Source organism: Bison bison, unplaced genomic scaffold (assembly GCF_000754665.1).
Source record: "Bison bison bison isolate TAMUID 2011002044 unplaced genomic scaffold, Bison_UMD1.0 scf7180017864383, whole genome shotgun sequence".
NCBI lineage: Eukaryota > Metazoa > Chordata > Mammalia > Artiodactyla > Bovidae > Bison > Bison bison.
In genome coordinates this window covers 1,799,502-1,803,928 of record NW_011494955.1, presented here as the reverse complement: position 1 = coordinate 1,803,928, position 4,427 = coordinate 1,799,502, and the positions used below count along the sequence as shown (strand labels likewise).

Below are 4,427 nucleotides of genomic sequence, written 5' to 3'. Positions count from 1 at the left end.
GGTTGTCTGTTAGTGATGAACTCTGCAGGAAGTCAGCCTTAAAAGAGAACTGACCCCTTGCCCTGACGATCTTGGACACCCCTGGAAGGATTATTGAAGCTGTGACTCGAGAGCTGGTCAGGCACCTTCAGACAGATCCATTTGGCTTCAGGGGAGTTAGGGACACACACTTTATGTAATAGGTCTTCTGGCGGCTCAGATGGTAAAGAAGCTGCCTACAGTGCAGGAGACGGGTTGGGAAGATCCCCTGGAGGAGGAAATGGCAACCCACCCCAGTATTCTTGCCTGAAGAACTCCATGGACACAGGAGCCAGGTGGGCTGCAGACCCTGGGGTCACAGTCAGACACGACTGAATACAAAGGGATTCCAAATCACAGTACTAACATTCTTTTTATGTTGCGGGGATCATTCTTGTTTGTGTTTGAGGGAGTATTGTATTTAGATGAGATTAAAATTTTAAATGCAGACTCAGAGTAAGTAAAACTTACCTAACGCTTAATGTCAAGTTTAAAAACACTATTGATATGTATCATCTTTTAATTTTATTAGTGCAGTTACAAATGTGGCTTTGTGTAGTACTGAGATCCCTTAGAAGTGTGCTGTTGAAATACACAATAATTTAAAAAGGGAGGAGATTTGTAGGGCCTAAGGGGGACACTAAGTGCTCATATTTTTTAAACACCCCGAACACTTCAAATGGACAAAAGAAGAGGCTGAGAGCTATCTTATTTTCAACTTTATTTTTATTGGTGACACGATTACAGATAGAACGACCACAACCATACTAACAAACCAAAAACCTGTGCACAGAGACAAGATGAAGAAAACGTGTCCAGATGTTAACCGTGGTCTTTGGGTGATGGCGACAGGGGCACGCCTCTCTTCCACACTTCTGTAAGTGCCGGGTTTCTACAGTGAGCAGACACTGCAGTTACAATGGAGGCACCCGTCATAAAAGGTCGGTGACCGGGACACAATGAGACAGGCCTCCCAGGAAAGCGAACCCCACAGCCTTAACGCCGGCAAAGACCACACGACCGTTCCTTCACTGCTTTCTTCTCCTCTTCAACCCTCTGCATTCTCACCACAGACACCCCCGTCCTGACTGTGCACAGATCAAGGTTTAACAGCAATGATTGTTGGGTGTCAGGAATATGCGTGAATTTCTTTTGCTTTACTAAATCTCCCCCAAGGTATGCCATGAGTATGTATTAAGAATTTTAATGGAAAAACATACATAAGATTTAATACTCAAAACACCAAAGATCATTCAAGAAATTTGAGACAAGATAGTTAACCATAATCCCACAATGACAACACTACTTTAATTATTTTCTGTGATTTTTTTTCATTTTAGACTGTATGCACACATATTCACCACGGTCATAAATCACAAGCTTGTGCACTGATACGAGATGGAGGAAACAAGATGTTAACAGTAGTTGTTGGGCGTTGGGAATATGGGCGACTTTTTTTGTTCTTTTCTCATTTATTTTGTATTTTCCAATTATTCCTCTGGGTGTGTATTATGCTTGCTAATTGAAGCAAGCAGAATAAACTTTGTTATCAGGAAACTATTTTAAGGGCCATCTGAAAACATTAGGATGAAAGCGTTTAACCATAATTCCACAAAGCTAACACTTAATCTGAGTACACGTTTGGGACACAGTTATAAGCCTGTGCACAGAAAGAAGAATAAACAATGTAGTGAGGAGCATATCTGTCATCTTTGGATGGTGGGTATATGGATTTTTTTCCCTCCACTTTTCTGTATTCTCTGAGTGCCTGAATAATGAGCTCAAATTATGTTCACAATGGAGACGTGATTATAAGCTTTTGAGTAACACTACCATAAACATTCAAGGAATTTAAGAAAATAATGCTCAACTATAAGCCTACAACAGCACCACCACCACAGCTTTTGACTATAAGCATACATTTTTAAACAGCTATAATTGTAGTATAAATATAATTCTGTGTCCTGCTTTTTCCACTTGGTATTCCGTAAATATATCTCCACGTCACTACGTAACTCTCCATGATTATCATTTCTAGACAGCTGCATTCAGAGTGCGCGGACACACTCCCTTCACCTTGCTCCTATTTTTGGCATTTGTCAGTTGTTCCTGATCGCTCACTGACCAAAGGACGGTTGGAACGGACGCTGGGCAGGCGGCTCTCTGAAAACACTCTACCAGTTGGTGCCGCCGACAGCGATGAACGCCAGGTTCACCCCTACGCCACGCAGGCTGGCTCCCAGCTCGCAGCCCCTCGGGGCTCCGGGGCGTCCGTTCCAATGTTGGGTCTTGTGATGCAGCTGCCCTCATCGACACCAGGCCACCAAGCGGCCCCTTCTCCTAACTGCCAGGACACCCTGCTCATTCATTCAACCTCCCCCATTGGGGCCTTCCAGTCCCTGCTTCTGATGTTCCTTCTGTCAGACCCTGCCCTCCCAGGTCTGGTAAGGCGTCAGGACCCCCTTCTTTGGCTCTCCCTGACTTTGGCGTTCCCTCCAGCTCTGACACGCTTTCCCCAGCCCTCATGGCAGGGACCTAGGAGAGGGGGGTCCAGACGCGGCTCCCGAGCAGATCTCACTCTGCTCTCCCAAACAATCTGCTCTTAGCTTCTGCTCACTGCAGCTACAAGATCCTCTTTTTTTTTTTTAAGTTTTAAAAAAAAATTTTTTAATTTTTTTGCCAGCCAACTCAAAGCCAAGAAATTTCATAATAGTCATTATTCGAAGAGGGGGCGGGGAAGCAAAGGGAGGGCACAAGGCAGGACGCAGGAGACCCCAGAGCGGCGAGGTCAGCTTGGGACGGCAGCACAGGAGACTGGGGCGGCGGGACAGGGGCCGCTCTGAGGGCAGCGGGGGTGCTTGTCAGGAAGGCGCGACCTGAGAGGGGGACAGATGGCAACGAAGCAAATTAAGGCTGCCGGGGAACCTGAGTCCGTGTCGAGCTCGAGTTGGCTGTAAAGAAAGCTTTTTTCTATTTTTTTTTTAAATGCAAGTTAGACATGGGGTTGGTTGAGGGTCAGACAGGTGGAGAGGAGGATTAAGTCTCAGGCTGGAAAGCTCTAAAGATACTAGCTCCTGGGCACCCAGGGTGCAGACTTGCCATGTGGCGGCACGGAGGGGCCAAGCCACGTTGCTACTGGTCACTTAAGGCAGGAAGCGCGCAAAGGGAAGTAATGAAGTCGTAGGCCCTCAACCGTATTTACACCAGGAGAGCCCCCCTCCCCCGTGGTTCTCAACCTTCATTAGGCACGCGTGATCTAGTGATGGTTACAACCCACTCTTTAAAGGCAAGGATGTAAGACTCACAGGGAAAAGCTTCGGCTTTTGTAAAATTCACTATCGAAGAGACATCAAGGTGGGTTAAAAAATAAAAATAACAAAAACTTGTAGTGTTTTTTGCATGAGACCCACTGCAAGGTTACAAGGTGGCAACCAACCAAAGAGGTTACAAAAGGCCAATCCACACAGTAAAGGCTTACACAGCACGAGGTTTCAGAAGTGTCGGTGTAGACGAGGCGCCTGAAAGGGGAGCAGACAGGACTTCCCTTCACACAGCGAAGCGGGCAAGACGCTCTGCCTTTCACGCCTACACCATGAGGGGGTTATGTAGAAAGTAAGGAACCAGTCAGTCAAAAAGATACTGATAGGGTTCAAACAGCTCACAATAAATCTTTCTAAAGCTCTAAGATGCTTACAAATATATTGTAATTTGTTGCTCTCTTCCTCCTCCAAAAAAAAAAGAAAAAAGCAAAACCAGAGTACAGGTGAGGTGCGTCTGCAGGTAAGCGGCCAGTGAGCGTCACACTCAGTCCAGTTCACTGTGCTGGGCTGTTCTGTGCACAGCTCGGGAGGCAGTGCGCGGAGGTCCCGGGCTGTCACAGACGGGCGCTCTCTGCAGCCGCGAAGGCCCCGGCGGCGGGCGGCCGAGTGCCCTGCTGTCCCGCAGGTACCTGCTGTGCTGGACAAGGGAGCTGCAAGCATCTGCACCTTGGGGCCGAGAGTCTGAATCCAGGCCGCTGGGTGCAGTGCAGGCCAGCTCGGTGGGTCCGGTTGTGCGTGGGTGAGGGGGCCGGCCGGGTCCCAGTGGAGGCCCCGGCCCGCCGAGCCTCAGCTGGCGTGGGGCTGTGTCCGGGCCGGGTGTCTGAAGTCCAGGTCGGGTGAGTGCAGTCCGGGCGGTCGCAGTGGGTCCGGTGAGTGTGGGTGAGGAGGGTCGGGTCCCAGGGTGCCCCCCGGCCTCAGCCGGTGTGGGTGTTCTGGTGCCTGGCCAGGGACAGGCGGTCGCTGAAGAGCTGCCCGCACACGTCGCACTTGAAGAGCTCGTCGTCGGGCCGGCCGCCCTCTGGGCCACCGGCGCCCTCGCCGTAGAGGCCGGCGGGCTCCAGGATGACGAGGCTGGCGTGCGCCGTCAGG

General features: G+C 49.6%; 1 protein-coding gene across 1 annotated transcript in view; it reads right to left on the bottom strand.

Annotated features, from left to right (window-relative positions):
* Window positions 1-726: 726 nt before the first annotated feature.
* PEG3 (paternally expressed 3) overlaps window positions 727-4,427 on the bottom strand; it is a 21,269-nt gene continuing 17,568 nt past the window's right edge. The window contains exon 12 of the mRNA XM_010858048.1: window positions 727-4,426. Coding sequence (XP_010856350.1) covers window positions 4,253-4,426 — 174 coding nt within the window. The 3' untranslated portion in view covers window positions 727-4,252. The remainder of the gene's footprint in view (window position 4,427) is intronic.